The sequence below is a fragment of the Barbus barbus genome (assembly GCF_936440315.1).
Source record: "Barbus barbus genome assembly, chromosome: 12".
Lineage (NCBI taxonomy): Eukaryota > Metazoa > Chordata > Actinopteri > Cypriniformes > Cyprinidae > Barbus > Barbus barbus.
In genome coordinates, this window is record NC_136740.1 from 20,693,973 (window position 1) to 20,710,550 (window position 16,578).

At 35.9% G+C, this 16,578-nt stretch overlaps 2 protein-coding genes across 2 annotated transcripts; one reads left to right on the top strand and one right to left on the bottom strand.

Moving 5' to 3' along the window:
* Positions 1-724: 724 nt before the first annotated feature.
* On the top strand, positions 725-9,127 carry LOC306878143 (tumor necrosis factor receptor superfamily member 3-like). Its single transcript, XM_079430290.1, has 8 exons — positions 725-1,167; positions 3,498-3,623; positions 3,714-3,869; positions 5,171-5,264; positions 5,906-5,982; positions 6,126-6,242; positions 7,224-7,331; positions 8,659-9,127. The coding sequence occupies exons 1-8, from the start codon at positions 1,134-1,136 to the stop codon at positions 8,826-8,828; spliced, it is 882 nt and encodes a 293-aa protein (XP_079286416.1). The 5' UTR covers positions 725-1,133; the 3' UTR covers positions 8,829-9,127.
* A 234-nt stretch (positions 9,128-9,361) lies between these two features.
* LOC306878144 (retinol-binding protein 1-like) lies at positions 9,362-16,359 on the bottom strand. The gene is made up of 4 exons (XM_079430291.1): positions 15,932-16,359; positions 14,812-14,996; positions 14,532-14,633; positions 9,362-12,013 (listed from the first exon to the last, which is right to left on the bottom strand). The coding sequence occupies exons 1-4, from the start codon at positions 16,005-16,007 to the stop codon at positions 11,960-11,962; spliced, it is 417 nt and encodes a 138-aa protein (XP_079286417.1). The 5' UTR covers positions 16,008-16,359; the 3' UTR covers positions 9,362-11,959.
* Positions 16,360-16,578: the final 219 nt, after the last annotated feature.

Below are 16,578 nucleotides of genomic sequence, written 5' to 3' on the forward strand. Positions count from 1 at the left end.
GATTAAAACACCTAAATGTATACAGTATGTTTTTGTTTAGTGTCTGTTTCTACGAACGACAGCATATTTGATCTTCGCTATATGTTGGTGATGAAATTAATATCGTGAGGAAAGTCCTTTTTTCATAAACTATTGAATAAAATAATACATACATGTAGAGGGTTCTGTGTTCCAGCCAGCACTCACATCAGAAATTACAGTAAAGATATGAAACTACACTGTTAACAGTTCTGACCAAATGAGGAAAAGAGTAGGAACAAACGCACACACATTCTCACCGTGATGGTATTACAGTGTCTTCCACAAAGCAGTCTGTGGGTTTTGAAGTCAAACCTCACTTTTTTTTCTGATACTTAGGTCACACTGTGTGATTAAGAGCAGATAGAAACAGATATTTGCAGATACATTTTGCTAAAACTTTCCTGCCCCTATTCAGAAAGAAATAAGAGTGATAAGATTATTCAGAAATCTTATTAAAATACACTAATACTAATACACTAATACACTTCCTCACTTGTACAGTTGATATAAAACCTAGTTTTAAAGAACTGCCTCATTATCTGAAACCTTTGGCAGCCCAACAGTAATTGAAGCAGCTGTTTTAGTGGATGTCCTGAATAATGTTGACTGCTGTAATCTAATCACACAAAAACTTCTTCATGTTTACACTATTGTCTCTGTGTGCCTCAGGGGTTTATTGCTGCATGAACAGGAAGGAAGGGCAAGAGAATGCAAGCTCAAGTGCAGAGGGTGGATATAGGTAGCGGGGCTTTACAGCACAGAGGGCGGAAAAAGAGTAACAGAGGGGGTTAAGAGTGGGTGACGTAAAAAGATACAGAAAGGAAAGAAAATAATGATTCCCCTACCTGCTGCGGATGAACTGAGACAACCCACAAAAAGACAGAGCGAGCAAGCAAGCGTGACAGACAGACAGACAGGAAGAAAAGAGAAGAAGACAACTGACGCAATAGCTCGGGTCAGCATGATCGAATAATTATCAATTCCTTAACTTACGTGAACGGATCAAGACATCACTTCCACAGTTGGTGTTAAGTGTCAACAGACTTCATATGACTGTACAAAACTGCTCACACTGAAAGGACCGAATCGAGAAAACACTGAACGTAGCAAAAATGGGAGATCTGGAATGCAGTGCATGTCCAAAAGGTGGGATTTCTATACTGTATCAATACTGTAAACCAGCTGATTTAAAAAGTTATGGGAAGTTATCCTTCTCTGTTAGAATCTTTTTACATAGGCTATAATATAGTGGGAATGTTAGTTGTTTTAATATTAGAATCTATTAGTGTTTAATGTAGCCTATTGTTTCACTTTCAGCAGTTCACAAACCATTGTGAGAGAATAAACGATCAAGAGTGATCTTCTGCTTTTCATTACTGCTGTTTTTACAGCGACATGATTTGAAGTTCATTTACATTCAATTCGCCTGTGTTTTGTGCTAATTTAGAGACATAGCTTGCCATTCAGTTGACTGTAAGACACATGGTAATATTTTTACTCATCACATTGTTTTTATCAACGTGAAATCAGCCCATTAGAGGCTCTGGCGTACTCAGGAAATCCTGTACTGTAACAATGCTAACAACTGAGTTTTTGATGGTTCCTGGAATTTACGCATTACAGGACATTCTGTATGAATTTGAAATAATGACATATAAGGTGGACTAATATGTATGTATTCACTACATTTTATAACAAAACAGCATTTAATCAATGAAAGATAGCTCAGGGGCACCTTTCCATCAAAATATTTCACAATGAGCTTATGTTTTAAATTTTAAAACTGTATATAATTGAAATGAAGCTAAAAGGTATTTGAACACTTTCTGGTTATACAGACTTCAGAGGAGGATGTTCATAGTTAATGTGCTGAACTACACCTATGGTTATTCTGGTAGAACACCTGTGTGAACTTGAGGAGAACTGACTTCTACTATACATGCATGAAAAATGATCATTTGAGAAGTATCATTTGCAGTTACCACTTTTTTTTTTGTTAATCTACTGCGATGAAATCCATACTTAATACCATACCATAATAATAATAAAAAAAATAATAATAATAAAAAATATATATATATATCTATATAGGCCTATATATATATATATATAAAAAATAATAATAAAAGAAAACACACTGAATAATGCTTTATTGTGCTTTTGCCAAGGAAAGCCATTGTTTTCAACCACACTGAATACCAATTTATAGGCAAACAAACACTTTTCTTGTCTGCAGTGTTTTACAGTGACATGATTTGAAGTAAATTACAGTCAATTTGTCTTGCGTTCTGTGGTAATTTAGTGACCAAATTATTATACAAGTAAACAAAACAATTTTTTTTTAAGAATCATTGTGTGTGTGTATATATATGTGTATGTGTGTGTGTGTGTGTGTGTGTGTGTGTATGCATGTTTATGTGGTTTATGAGGACACAAATTTGTATAATGACATGGGTATGACAGAGGTATTACAATATGAAGGTGGTTTATGAGGACACTGCCTATGTCCCCGTAATTCAAAAGGCTTAACCTGTTAGCCTGCACCAGAGCGACCTCGCACTGAACGCTCTTTGTTTGCATGTGTCATTGTTTTCTAATAGAATAAATGAAACGGGACAAAGTTAATCTTGTCAAACTCTATATCATTCTGAGGGTCTAAGCCTCAAGCATCGACGACAGATCGCTGTTTTTCGATGGAAAGCTTATAAGGAATGAGTGGCACAAATTTGCTACATTTGTGTAAGCAGTACACATCCAAACACGCAGAGTAAAAAAGCCGTATACTAAATGGTGTTTTTTTGAAAATCTAAAAATGCACAAAGTCTCCTGTGAGGGCTAAGTTTAGGTGTAGGGGTGATGTAGGGCAATAGCACACACAGTTTGTTCAGTATAAAAACCATTATGCCTATGGAGAGTCCCCATAAACAACAAAAACCAACATGTGTGTGTGTGTGTGTGTGTGTGTGTGTGACCCTGGACTACAAAACCAGTCCTCAGTATAATTTTTTCAAAATTGAGATTTATACATGATCTGAAAGCTGAATAAATAAACTTTCCATTGATGTATGGTTTGTTAGGATCGAACAATATTTGGCCGAGATACAACTATTTCAATATCTGGAATCTGAGGGTGCAAAAAAATCGAAACACTGAGAAAACTCGCTTTTAAAGATGTCCAAATGAAGTCCTTAGCAATGCATATTATATTACTAATCAAAAATGAAGTTTTGATATATTGAAATTTACAAAATATCTTCATGAAACATGATCTTTACTTAATATCCTAATGATTTTTGGCATAAAAGAAAAATCAATAATTTTGACCCATACAATGTATTTCTGGCTATTGCTACAAATATACCCCAGTGACAATTATATTGACAATAATTTTGGCAATATAGTGTAGATCATAAATACTAAACTTTTTGTGTGCATGTGGAGTCTTTTACAAAAACTGAGCTCTCTTTCTTTCTCAGGAAAATATATGTTTGCCAGCTGCAATGCCACATCGAATACAGTGTGTAAAACCTGCCCACGGCGTACATTTAATGATCAGGAAAACAATCTGAGCCAGTGTCGAGCCTGCAGGGAGTGTTCCAGCAGTAATTTCACTTTCACTCACTCTGGTTTTTATTACAAATAATACCACATGTATTTTATCAACAAGTAATGTTTGGGTATGTGTGTGACAGCCAGCAACATGGAGATGCTAAAGGAGTGTGAGGAAGACAAAAACACAGAGTGCAGGTGTAAGCTGGGATACTACTGTTCACACATAAGTGACTCCCAGTGCGATAACTGTAGTCCAGTCTCCATCTGTCCTCTGGGGAAAGGAGTTGCCTTTCGCTGTAAGTAATGAACATTTGGTTTTCAAAATGTTTGATGCCTTAGTGTATTTCCAAATATGAAATCCTTGAAATATTTTAAATCGAAATGTAAAGAAGTCTACTTATTTAAGTCTCAGTCATACTGAGAAAAATGAAACTATTATAAATAAATATATCATATAATCAGTGTTGGGGAGTAACATGTAACAGCGTTACATAATTAAATTAGTTACTTTTGAAATTGTAACAGTTACAAAGTGAGTTACATCTGAATAGTTTCTCTCACACACACAGAGATTTCTTTCCCAAATTGCATTGACTGCTCTTTGCATTGACACCAGTGTTTCAGGAGTTTAGGTTATGATTTTAAATCTGATTTCATCCTCAGAATGATCTCAAAGTAAAAAGAGGTGCTAAAGTTTGATTTTGTGGTGGATGAGCTTTAAAATTAAATGATTATAATCTTAATTCAAGTGATAAAGGATTTTGAAAAAATCTGACAGTAATCGGTGTTGAGTACTACTGTAAAGTTAACCATTCCTGGTTTAAATGGTTGAAAATTATTAACAGTTAAAAACATTTGTTAGAAATTGTAAAAAGTAATCAAATGTTATCAGGAACATAACTTTAATAAAGTAATAGATATAGTTACACTACTTAATAAATTTGAAATAAGGTAACTTGTAATCTGTAACCTACTACATTTCCAAAGTAACCTTCTCAACACTGGATATAATATATAAATATGAGGTCAATTTGTTGGCCAATCGAAAGGCTAATTTGTCATGGGTCCCTTTGGAATTTCCAATGGGTTTTAGAACACGAAAAAATAAAATACGAGCTATGCGTTACTTGCAGAGACTCTCACGTTTGGTACATTAGAGTCACGCCTCAAACGTGACTTGAAATTACTGGGCATTTTTAAAAACCTGACAGTTGCTAGGGACTAAGATGACTGTTCATTTCACCAAGCACCTAAACTAAAGATGCTGTTAATAGCTGTAGTCTTTATTTAGTGGCTTGTTAGCATTTTAAAACAAAACACTTTCTTTAATCCATCTACATATCCTTCAATATGTCTTAATAAGCTGGTTCAAAGACTATGGGAAGGGTGAGCATAACCATGTGAGCATAACACTACACTTTTCCACAAAATCCTGAGTGACTTCTATATTGACAAGTCAAAAAATAATCAGTTGAGTTTGCACTGAAGCATGGATATACCTGTTAGAAAATCTGCAATGGTCTAAACTGCATCCATAGACTGTTTAGAGTGGAATATGTGGCAGAATGACTGCTGAATAACTGAAGCTGTGTTGCAGACACGTTCGATAAAGACACTGTGTGCAGTCCTTGCCCAGAGGGAACCTACAGCGATGTGATCGACTACGTTTCCAGCTGCAAAAATTATACAAGGTGAGAGTCAGTGTTATACATTGACAGTATACTGTATCAATTTCACAATTGACAGAGTAACAGACTGACTTCTCACAAATTCACAGAATCCCCCACACAGTGCATATGACTAAAAAGTCCTTTAAACTGAGATGATCTCTTGCGAAACTATCACAAGCTTCTGACTCACATTAATTATTTCCAAGTTACACAACCAAAGATGTCTTGTCGTTTTCTCTATAAGGTATATCTTTTTAGACCTATAATGCCCTTTCTTATTCACCACTATCTGATTTAAACAAAAGACAGAGGAGGAATGCACAGCTTTTATATATAACCATTACAGGTTTTATGTAAACGTGTCTATATGTCATTCTCCTACACGAAATAAGACCGCATTAATTCGCTTCCATTCAATAAAAGTGTAGACGTACACTGTGTGGGAGAGTGGGTGGGTATCACTTCCTTTCTCAAACTCTCTGTGACATACCCATACATATGTCTTTCCTTTTTTATACACATACACAAAGCAATACACACATACAAAAACTAATATTATACACATACATCATAGTTTCCATGTAATTTTCTTTAGCTCAGTAGAAATAAAATGTGACACAGTTTCCCTTCTGAAATCATTTGCCTCATCTGTCATTTAACAGTTGTGATGATTTGGGTCGACATGTGAATGTTCCTGGGACCAGCCAATCAGATGTTGTGTGTGGACAATTTAAAGCTTGTAAGTCTCTATACCATTACTGGAAAAACTCTTATTTTATGGGAAATGTCACCATGTTCAATGTGTGTGTAAAAATGAGTTGGAAAAAATCCTTCCTACCAGACCTGGAAATGAGAAATCACTATATCTCTCCTTTATTTCAGCTTGTTCTTGGCTGTTACCTGCGAGTCTGTGGGCAGGGATTGTGATTACTACCGTGATTATATTTCTGATCCTGTTTATAATTTATTGGAGAAATAAACGTCAGTCAAAAACATTAGGTAAGTGTAATATATAAGTGTACTGTAACATACTGTATGAGGTCCCATCTCACTCACTAAATATATGCACGCATGTATTTTCATAAAGAGATCATGATTTATAAATCATTTCCCACCTAATATGTATTCTACAATCAATTTTGACAGCACATATTTAGAGAGCGACAGGGTTTAGAATAAATCCGGGAATCATCAACATAGATATATAATTTTAAATATGAAAACACTGATATGAGACTGAATCACGGTCTTAGAGACTGGTCACAAACAATTCTGCTGTGTGGTCAAATAAGTCAAGCTGACTTCATATCAGATCTGTAGGTTGTAGTTCTAGATTGACTGTAATTGTCCTTGATGATGAGCGAGCAGAATTTTGCACTAACGTACATAAAAGGGTCATTTTGCAGTAATGCATGTTTGACTGATGGGAAACCGAACCCAAACTCTGTCACTAACACTCCTAACATAGATGCATATGTATTCCCACACATACAATGTCTAATGCAGGTCACTGAGTGCTCAACTGCTCTGAAATCTTTTGATATTTAAGATAATACATCTGCTGCTGTCACTGATTTCCAGCATCAGTGAGGATGTACACAAAGTGCTATGTTATAGGCTTTGTCGATATCTTACTGCTTAGTGCACAAGATGCTTAAGATTAACTGTTGCTGGTAAACCACATCCTTTCAGTTCTGCATACAAGCTTGCAGACATGTACCAGTGTAGTGTACAAACTGCACAACAAAGTCTGTTAAAAATGATCAGACATCTGCTGGAAGTAAAATACAGTAAATGTAAATGATGACCATCTCTCTCACATAAACATTTGTGGAATTTTCTACATTAAGAACAAAGTAACTATCAAATAAATAATTCAAATGTATCTGTTGAATACAAATCTAAAGAACAGTAAAAAAAGAAATCATACAGGAAATGTAATTTTATTTATGAGTCATAACTGACATTTTGTGTTCTCAGAGATTTCTTTAAGCCACGTCTCGCCAGTGCTTCCTCCAGACATCCTGAAATACCCTGCAGACTGTGATGTGGAGAAGCATGCAGAACGTCAGCAACTCACACATTTAGGTAACATGTTTAACTAGATATGTGTAAATGTAGCTCCAAACAGTTCAGTTTTGATTCTGTTCAATTCAATTACTGTGTAAAGTTCATCAATTATGAAACTGAAAACAGTAGTGTCATTATCCAGCTCAATGTTGATTCAAGTCAGTCGATGTTGCTTCTGAAAGCATCTCTAATATTTCTAAAGCTGTGACCTGGAAATCTTTCAGATAACTTCACGCAGTATTTTAGAATCTCACCAAACATTCCCACAGTACACGTTAAATAGAGTCAGGAGAGTTTCGAAATAGGCCTTACCGTATTTTGTGATGACTTCTACCATGGCTTTGCGTCACTATGTAAATCATTACGAAGTTTCCTTTGACCTCTTCTGATCTTATCAACTGGCAGACGAAGGTAACAAACCACATATATGTTGTCTTTCATTGCATGCCAATTAACCAAATAGGTTTAGCTGTTTTGGCCTCCCAGGACTCCCACACTTTCCTCCTGCACTTAATTTGCAGCGGGCGATAAAGTCTTTGATGTCTCTGCAAAATATGGGGTCTGAATCGCATACTGTTGTAAAACCAGTCATATCGTGACAACAGGTAGACGTTACGGTTTGTACAGTAATCAGCTTTTCTGGTCTAATCTCAAAAGATGCATTTACAAGAAACTGGTTAACATCTAACCTGGACCATTTTTAATATTTAAAGAGTTTTGAATGCTTTTGAAAACGAAACACTAAGACAGACCAATCATCTTATTTAAAATACAGTAAACAGTAAAATTTTGAAACATGTTAGAATTGAACTTTTCTATTTGAATATGTTTAAATAAAGCAATAAACCCCAAGAAGCCATGGTTTACAAATTTATAACAGCTAAGGTGCCTAACAACGCCCCTCAGCTGTTATAAATTTACTGTAAACCACGGCTTCAGGGGCTTATTGCTTTTATAAAACGATTACGTAGTAAGGTTTCACAAAATAAAACAGAGCAAATAAAGTGGAATGATATTAATAAAAACATATTCTTCCACCAACCAATGTTGTTCCTCAGAAACGGTTGTGGCTCCAACAAAGTGGTTGTTTGTAGAGTAATTTACAACAGCTTCGAACTTGGCTCAACCAATCAGAATCAAGGACAAGAACTATCCGTTTTACAAAATGTAATTTATTCCTGATGGCAATACTAAATTGTCATGAGACATTACATCTGAATATATGTTAACTTTATTCATCTTACGTTATTAAAAATTTTAAATATTTTTTGTTCAAAAAGGACACAAATTATTGAGATGTTTAGCCAATCACTGATTGATAATTTTCTATTTTCTTTTTCCTCAGTTGGAAAGTACCCAGACATGGACAGCAGCATACAGTGTGATGGATGTTTGCCAACGCTGACAGTGTCAGAGAAATACAGGCCCTCAGCTGCCGCAAATGGATATACAGACAGCATCACATCCCACTCGTACTATCAGTCGGAGCCCCAGGAGTCTGAATGGAACGATTAACTCTGGCTCACAAACATCCTATTAACCTGACAATTATCTACAGTATAGAGTGGTTTTATCTACCAGCATAGAAGCTTTACTTCTGTTCTGGTAGAATTTGTAAATAACTAGATTTTATTTCTTTATAGAAAAAGAAAATGTATTGAATACACATTTTACAAAACCTATATGTATAAAAACATAAACAGATACTGCAGTTACACATTATGTTCTTTCTTGTAATAATAATATATTGTCTTCATTTAAGTTGCTTTTTTTTCCAGATGTTTCATTTCATTTCAATAAACAATTGGTATTTGAATAATCCCTTGACTGTTTATAAAAGCAAAGGGGTGAAGACTGTCATTGTGTCATACCAGGTCTTACCAGAAGATGTCCCAATGACCCGTAGACTTTTCTTTACAGACCTGTCAGTCCGAGTTAGCTCAACATTACATTTCCAAATCCATTATCGCCCCTTAGAGGTGAAATGAGGAAATTGCAAAAAAGGAAGGTGTTTCATTTTTCGTTCAATTTTTATTTATTTTTTTGTTAATGTCCTGGAAAGCAGTCCAGTTTGTGCTCACCTAGGCTGCATTTATTTGATTAAAATGGAGAAACATTACAATTTAAAGTAACATTTCCATTTGAACACATTTTAAAATGTAATTTATCTGTACGATACCAAAACGGATTTTTCTGCAGCCATTACTCCAGTCTTCAGTGTCACATGATTCTTAAGGAATTATTCTGTTGATTTGGTGCTCAAAAAAACATTTTAATAATGTTTTAAATGTTAAAAACAGTTGTGATGCTTATTTTTATTATCTATTGTGGAAACCATGATAAGGATTTTTTGATGCATAGAAAGTTTAACAAATCAAAAATTATACATATCTTTCCTGTCACTTTTGATCAATTAAATGCATACTTGCTAAAAAAAAAAAAAATACTTAAAAGAAAAATCTTACTGAGACCACACTTTGAACAGTTGTGTAGATAGATAGATAGACAGACAGATGGTTTATTTGAACAGTGGGAGACAGAATAACAAAAAAATCCAGAAAAACGCATTTCAAAAAAGTTATAAATTGATTTGTATTTTAATGAGTGAAATAAGTATTTGACCCCTTCGCAAAACATGACTTAGTACTTGGTGGCAAAACCCTTGTTGGCAATCACAGAGGTCAGACGTTTCTTGTAGTTGGCCACCAGGTTTGCACACATCTCAGGAGGGATTTTGTCCCACTCCTCTTTGCAGATCCTCTCCAAGTCATTAGGGTTTCGAAGTTAACGTTTGGCAAATGGAACCTTCAGCTACCTCCACAGATTTTCTAAAGGGTATAAGGTCTGGAGACTGGCTAGGCCACTCCTTTGTTGCCTTGGCCGTGTGTTTTGGGTCATTGTCATACCCATCCACGACCCATTTTCAATGCCCTGACGGTACATGGCCCCATCCATCATTCCTTTGATGTGGTGCAGTTTTCCTGTCCCCTTAGCAGAAAAACACCCCCAACGCATAATGTTTCCACCTCCATGTTTGACGTTGGGGATGGTGTTCTTGGGGGTCATAGGCAGCATTCCTCCTCCTCCAAACACGGCGAGTTGAGTTTATGCCAAAGAGCTCAATTTTGGTCTCATCAGACCACAACACTTTCACCCAGTTCTCCTCTGAATCATTGGCGAAGTTCAGATGGGCCTGTACATGTGCTTTCTTGAGCAGGGGGACCTTGTGGGCGCTGCAGGATTTCAGTCCTTCACGGCGTAGTGTTTTCTTGGTGACTATGGTCCCAGCTGCATTGAGATCATTGACAAGATCCTCCCGTGTAGTTCTGGGCTGATTCCTCACCGTTCTCATGATCATTGAAACTCCACGAGGTGAGATCATGCATGGAGCCCCAGACCGAGGGAGATTGTCAGTTATTTTGTGTTTCTTCTATTTGCGAATAATCGCATCAACTGCTGTCACCTTCTCACCAAGCTGCTTGGCGATGGTCTTGTAGCCCATTCCAGCCTTGTCTACAATCTTGTCCCTGACATCCTTGGACAGCTCTTTGGTCTTGGCCATGGTGGAGAGTTTGGAATCTGATTGACTGATTGCTTCTGTGGACAGGTTGTCTTATACAGGTAACAAACTGAGATTAGGAGCACCCCCTTTAAGAGAGTGCTCTAATCTCAGCTCCTTGTATAAAAGACACCTGGGAGGCAGAAATCTTGCTGATTGATAGGGGATCAAATACTTATTTCACTCATTAAAATGCAAATCAATTTATAACTTTTTTAAAATGTGTCTTCCTGGATTTTTTGTTGTTAATCTGTCTCTCACTGTTCAAATAAACCTACCATTAAAATGATAATTGACTGATAATTTCTTTGTCAGAGAGAAAATGTACCAAATCAACAGGGGATTAAATCATTTTTCCCCACTGTAGATAGATAGATGTATTGTGTGCATTGTTATTAATTTTGCAATTAGCATTGGAATAGTATATGAAATACATTAATACAAACAGGATTTTATGGTATAAATGGTTATATTCTAGAGTGGACAAATAAAACTACAAGACATATTTCAGACCGCATGTGTTACAGCACTTTTAGACAATGCATTTACTACAATTACTGCAATAATTCAAACTCCTATCATGTAGATTTATCAAATTCATTATTTATAATATTTGTCACTCCAGTAGCAGGACACTGGACATTAAATGTAATTTAGTAATGAAGAATTTAAGTTGTACTTGACTAAACCACTGGCTGATTTAGTCATTATTTTTTTCTTACTGCAAACATATCTGCATAATACAATATTAGGGTGCCATGAATCCAGCCTGATCCATATATTACAGTGCCATTCCTGAATGTTCACAGAGGGCAACAGGGCTCTATTGTAGTGATCTCATTTAAACTTTATATTTTAGTTTGGTTGCAGCTGTGAAGGAAAAACGGTGCTGCAAAAGCTGAAACATTTTTATAGAGAGTGAACCAATTTCTTAATTTGTAGTCTCCATTTAAACACTATTTGTTGTAGCTCAGAGACAAATCGCTGTTGCGATATGGCCTTTTTCTGAACCCTGAGCTCTAAGAACAATCTGAGCTCAAAAACCCCCAGCAAATGGCCCCTCTATTTCTTTCTCTTCTCTCCACCCTCACTCAGCCTTCTTAAAGACTTGCTTGGCAGTGACATCCTGAACCCTCATCTCCTGCAGAGAGAGTGAGAGAGACGTGACAGAGTAAAAAAGGATGAAGGACATTGTGAGAGTAGTAGCCCAGTTGTTAAAGATTCGATCAGGTTTAATCCAAGAACTAAAGACATTCAGAGAAGGTCCCATCACCACTGTGATTCTGAATAAAGCCTTGAACACCAAATTGGTCCATTGAAACCATTCCTAAAATGAAAGTACTGTTTCTATAAATGAAAAGAACTCAAATTAAAAGACTTTTAATTACTTTGAAAGAAGTATCTTATATTTACAAAGGCTGTATTTGATAAAAATGAAATAACAGTAATATTGTAAAATATTATTACAATTTAAAATAATGGTTTTCTATTTTAAAATGTATTTAATTTCTTTGATGGCAAATCTAAATTTCCAGCAGCCATTACTCCAGTTGTCAGTGTGACATGATACTTCAGAAATCATTCTAATACGCTAACTGGTGCTCAAGAAACATTTCTAATTATTATCAATGTTGAAAACCATTAATATATTTGTGGAAACTATGATACATTTTCTTAGGATACTTTGCATGGAAAGCATTTATTTAAAATACAAATCCTTTGTACAAAAGTCTTTAATGTCACTTTTGATCAATTTAATGCATCCTTGCGGATTAAAAGTATCAATCTTAAAAATAAAAAAAATAAAAACTTACTTCAAACTTGAATAGTAGTAACGTGTAACCCAAAAAGAATGGTTTCTATTTAAAGGGGACCTATTATGCAAAAATCATTTTTATAAGGTGTTTGAACAGTTGTGTGGCCGCAGCCCTGAGTGAGAAGCTGCGGTCCGCCAATACTGGAGATATACACTGTCAGCGCCAAAGAGGCTTTACAAGTGTTGTGTTTTGGGATGCACTAATGAACATAGGAGTCGCCATGATCTCCCCCAATCCGTGTATTATTCGTTCATTCGTTTTTTTTTATTTAATATTGAAAGTAAAAAATGAAAAAACGGCTCCTTTTTCTTTTATTTTTTCCAAAAAACTAAAAACGCTTAATTTTTTTTTGTTGTTGTTCAGGGATAGAAAAATTAATAAACAGCTTGAATATTCGATTTCTACACGTAGGTGGGAATTAAACGCCCCTTTCTGCTGATTGGTCAGCCGAAGATCAAACAGTCATCAGTTCTTCCGCAGTTTTCACGTGGCTGAATAATAGTCCTCCGCTGCTGCTGGGGTTGAACGGATTCTTTTTGCATTTATTGCAAAAAGCAATATTTGTATTGCGAAAATTTAAGCGGAATTCTCGGTTTTTTTGGAAAAAAATCTAAAAAGGGGCCATTTTTTCAATTTTCTAATTTCAATATTAAATAAAAACTAATGAACGAATGATACACTGATTTCCCCCCATCTGAGCCAAGGACACTGTGGTTAAATTTAATTTTCAAAGGAAATATCACAGAATAAATGTGTAGGAATCAATACCAACGCTTTGTGCGCGAACGTCAGCTCCAGACAAAGTAAGTATGAGACGTTTTGTTTTCCAAATTGCCTTTCTGAAAGAGCTTCACGGCACTCTGTAAAGCTAATTGCTAAAGTTATCATTGTCTCTGTCTGTTTTCACTAAAGCTGCCTTTAAGTGCTATCAGAATGATCGTGAATAGGAATGTGGTAAATAAAAGTTGCATATGAAAGCAATAGGAATCAATCACTTGGGAGTCATAATCACGAGTGGGACTTATAAAGTTTGAGTTAGCATGAGACCAGCTATGTTGTTATTTTTATCCCGCTGTGCTCCCTGTCTGTGTAATTCATAAACGCAAATTTATTATGCACAGTATTATCAGATGACTGACTTTGAAACAGAGTATGTTTTCTGTAAAGATAACTGGCTTGTACTAATAGGGGAATGTTTATTTGCCAATGCTAGCACTGCTAATGCAGAGCATGAGCTCTTGAAGCTCCACCCTCTTCTCTGGGAGCAACAGCTCATTTGCATTAAAGCTACATACTCAAATTCAGCGTGTTTTGGCTCATACCCTAAAAGTGGCAATTTTAACAAGCTATAAAAAAATTATTTGTGGGGTACTTTGAGCTAAAACTTCACATATACGCTCTGGGGACATCAGACACTTATTTTACATCTTGTAAAAAGGGGCATAATAGGTCCAAATTTAAACTAGCCCACAAAAGGACCATCACTCATTTAATCCTCTCCTCCTCCATCTCTTCTTTCACCTACTCTTTTCATTTTGGTTTGTCTCTTTTCTCACAGTTTATAGTTGCCATACGTTTGCCATTAAATTAAAAATATAAATAAAAATTTAAAAAGGTAGAAATAATATATATATATATATATGTGTGTGTAATTTTTAATAGTAATCTCCTATTATTCTATATTATTGAATAAACCTTCATACAGTTTTATCAAAAACTTTTAGTCCAATTTTACATTGTACATAACATACAAGTTACTTTATATAAGAGTCCTCCAGTTCAGACCCTGAATAATATATATGAAGCGGTTATCCTGGCCCGGGACAGTCCCTGCTTGCTTACTAAATGGAGGAGGTTTCCTTCTAGCCAGTGAGTCCAGCCTCTGCCATCTTTCTCTCCTCGCTGCATGCAGACCAGTTTATCACCGTCCCAGTTCACTGTGGTCTGAAACATATGGAGAGCATTATCCATTAGTGCCACACATACCACACTTTCCCACACTCCTTTGTCTGGCTGATGTTACTTTTAAAGGGGCCCATTTGTTTCACACAAATACATTGCAAATGTGTTAATTAGGAAAAAAATATATAATATAAAAAAGAAAACACACACACACACACACCTGGCACTTTCGCCCATCAACCGGTCCCAGGTCCTCAGTGAACTCCTGTCCCAAAGTGAAGTCCATGTCAAAGTTTTTAAAGGTGGTGACTGTCTTAATCTTCATTTTGCCAGAGTTCACATCGTGTTCAATATGTTTGCTGGGTTTCAGAATGCAGACGACTTTTCTTAATGCATAATTAACGTCTGATCAGGAGAGGAAGAGAAATTAAATGATTAGCATAATTCTTAATTGAAGAAATGAGATTCTATTATTATTTACCTCGTTGTTCCAAACCCTTTTTTCCTTGAACAAAGTTTTTTTCTGAAAAAAAAAAGTTTTTTCTGAACCTAAGTTTTTTTCTGAAAAAGTTTTTTGATCCAGTCTGAAGGATTTGTTCTGAAATAAGAATAATCTTGAATTCACGGAGTCAATGATCTGGTCGCAGACGCAGTGGTGAAAGATGATTATCAGTGGAAAAACAGCTTGCATTTGAGTTTGTTCATCACTCAGAAGCTATTGTATGAATTCAGAAAATTGTGGAATCTAATGCATGAATTGTGTCATCATTTTTATGATACTTGCATGCTGATTTATGTTTGAACGCTCCATTATTGCAAACAACTTTTCAATAAATTTTTTCCACAAAAGAAACTCATTTATACACAAGTTTGAAACAACATCATTTTCATTTTTAGGTGAGCTAACCCTTTAACACCACGTATAACATGATGAGATCAGTATTACGAGGTCTTATCCAATGAATATGGATATGATAAAGGGTTCAGGGGACAAATTCAGACATGTCTTCACTTTTCCAGTTGTATTCTTCACAAACCAAATTGCTATGATCTCGTTTTGGCTTTCTCCCCCAAGACAAGATGATGATTGGATTTCATTAAATTAACCCTGATTAAAAGGAGGTACATCATCCTCATGTTCACCGAGATTTGAAAACAGGTGAAAGAGGAACATCAAGGTCAACACAAGCATCACGTTACAATCAACGTGAGTCACTGTGGTTTTGAATAGACTCTTTATATACTATGACAGTTCACTGATCATCATAAGATCTGAAACTGCCAAACTGAGAAAAAAAAGAAATAAGAAATAAAAACATATAAAATATATTGTTACTTACCCAAAGCCGCGAGATATTCTTCAAAATTTTCCTGGGAAACCATGTGGTAAATGCCAGTATAATTAGGTTTGGACATTTTCTCAGTTTGTTTTTTGTCTGACACGAATCCAACTAAACTGTGTGATCTGTGCCACCGCGGGCTTGCTTTTCCCTCTGGTTATCTGTCTGGATCTCTATCCGTGTCTCTAGGCAGCACTATCGCATTGTACGCTTTTTAATTTGCTTAAATTATAGCGCGATTGACTGGGTTTCCTACTAACAGCACGCGAAGTGAAGATACCGAGCCGAGTCCGTGGTCAGTGTTTCCGGGAATTTATTCCGTGATGTTGCGTTACACAATTCTCCAAGACCTAGCTCCGGTTCGTCCTCTGTAAAGTAGACCCAAAAGCGGCTATGACTCCTCCCCAACCAGCTCAACTCCGAAGAGCGAAGACCAAATCCTCCCTGATTTTAGGATTGCTTTGCAGGCATTAAGGGGAGGTGCTACAGGTGGACCCTGAGGTTCTGACAAATTGCGACTTTAATATATAAATATATTGTGAATTTTCCCTTTAAAATAGGCAAATTAGGCTTCATCTTATTAAATAGCTATGCAACAATGTGTCTACAGAAAGTGTAATTTCCGTTACTTGAAATGAAATGAGGTT

Coding starts and splice junctions, on each gene's coding strand:
- LOC306878144 (XM_079430291.1), bottom strand. CDS start 16,007: ATGTCCAAACCTAATTATACTGGCATTTACCACATGGTTTCCCAGGAA. Junction 14,634..14,811: donor TTGATGGGCGAAAGTGCCAG/GTGTGTGTGTGT, acceptor CATATGTTTCAG/ACCACAGTGAACTGGGACGG. Junction 12,014..14,531: donor AAGGAAACCTCCTCCATTTA/GTAAGCAAGCAG, acceptor CTCTCTCTGCAG/GAGATGAGGGTTCAGGATGT.
- LOC306878143 (XM_079430290.1), top strand. CDS start 1,134: ATGGGAGATCTGGAATGCAGTGCATGTCCAAAAG. Junction 3,624..3,713: donor CTGCAGGGAGTGTTCCAGCA/GTAATTTCACTT, acceptor TGTGTGTGACAG/CCAGCAACATGGAGATGCTA. Junction 7,332..8,658: donor TCAGCAACTCACACATTTAG/GTAACATGTTTA, acceptor CTTTTTCCTCAG/TTGGAAAGTACCCAGACATG.